Source organism: Hippocampus comes, unplaced genomic scaffold (assembly GCF_001891065.2).
Source record: "Hippocampus comes isolate QL1 unplaced genomic scaffold, H_comes_QL1_v1.1 scaffold122, whole genome shotgun sequence".
Taxonomy (NCBI): domain Eukaryota; kingdom Metazoa; phylum Chordata; class Actinopteri; order Syngnathiformes; family Syngnathidae; genus Hippocampus; species Hippocampus comes.
Window position 1 is genome coordinate 1,710,146 of NW_017842059.1, and position 1,379 is coordinate 1,711,524.

At 38.1% G+C, this 1,379-nt stretch overlaps 1 protein-coding gene across 1 annotated transcript in view; it reads left to right on the plus strand.

Annotated features, from left to right (window-relative positions):
* Positions 1-1,379, plus strand: part of rinl (Ras and Rab interactor-like) — an 11,114-nt gene that overhangs the window by 6,178 nt on the left and 3,557 nt on the right. Inside the window, exons 5-7 of the mRNA XM_019861190.1 lie at positions 390-478; positions 618-700; positions 911-1,142. Of these exons, the coding sequence (XP_019716749.1) occupies positions 390-478; positions 618-700; positions 911-1,142 (404 nt within the window). The remainder of the gene's footprint in view (positions 1-389; positions 479-617; positions 701-910; positions 1,143-1,379) is intronic.

Genomic DNA, 1,379 nt, shown 5'->3' on the forward strand with positions numbered 1-1,379 from the left:
GACTAAGTGAATTATTGCATTGGGTTGTAGTTGAGAACACATGTTCATAATTTATAATTATTAACAACAAACTGTACAGGAAGTGCAACTTCTGGTATTCCTTCCGCTAATGTAGCTGAAGACATCTTAGAAATGCCTCTCAGTGTGATGCAGCGAAAATCCAACACTTACAAGAAGAAAGCATTCTGTTCATTGAATACAGTGTCATTCAGAGATGAGTATTATGACATTTATTGACGCAGAATTACTGTGTTGTTACTTTTACATTACTGTGTAGGATCTCATTCTATTGTGCATGTGTACCTTATGTTCTGACCAAAGTTTGAATTGATATCATGGCATGTTGACAAAATCTCTTTCAACTGTTTTTATTTTATTGTCTGTGTTAGAGATGTGTTGGCTCTCTGTCTAAGAATTCCTCATTGGATGGACAACTTGGCCCAGAGCAACGAAGATCGTCTTTCTCAGCTTGAACCCCGTGAGTCATGCTCTCATTTTACATCCCGGCAATATGCGATGATTTCAAAAGTCTTGGTTTCATGGTCATGAGCAAACATGAGATTACTTAGCAACCGGTCACATTTTTTCGAATGTAACATATTACTTCGGTCATGCAGAAACCTGGCTCAGCACACCACCTCATCAAATGTCTGATGAAATGACGCACATGAAGCCAAATAACATAATGTGCTCCATACAGGTACTGTGACGCTTCATAGTTTTTTGTGTAAAAAAAAAAAAAAAAAAAATCCAATATAATCTCCAAATGACTAAATAAAAACCATGTGCTTGTGTGTGTTTTTCCCATATCAAAAAGTACATTTGTCATGAGTCATGAGAACTGAGTATCAATGTTGTTTTCATTTCATCTCATGAATGTTGTTCTTCATTTGTTTGTTTGCTTCTCCAGTTGACCTCCACCAATGGTGCAGTGTGTGTCATCAATCCGCTCTATCTTCATGAACACGGCGATGACTGGCTTTCCCATCAGGCGACTGGTTTGCAGTACGCCACACCGACGTCAAATTATAGACGAGAACGACGCCTCAGTTCCGCTCGAACGTGGGCCGGAGCGAGCCTGATGAGCAAACGAGCCATTTCCTTTGACCAGGAACCTTCATTTGCCAATACTGAATGCTCAGGTTGATTTTTTTTATTTTTTATTTTTTGGCCTGTTCTCCCAAAAGTCATATTCATTTGTTTGTGAGTTTGATGATATTTTGTCATTTTTTTTTAAATGTGATTTGTGGACAATGCAACTGGATGATCAGCTTTACGTGATAACCAAACAGCTGATTTATGTTAAAAAGCTACACATAGCTTGTTTGGAGCACAATCATTTTCTCCAGGAGTCCTTTTTGTGTGAATTGAAATAATGG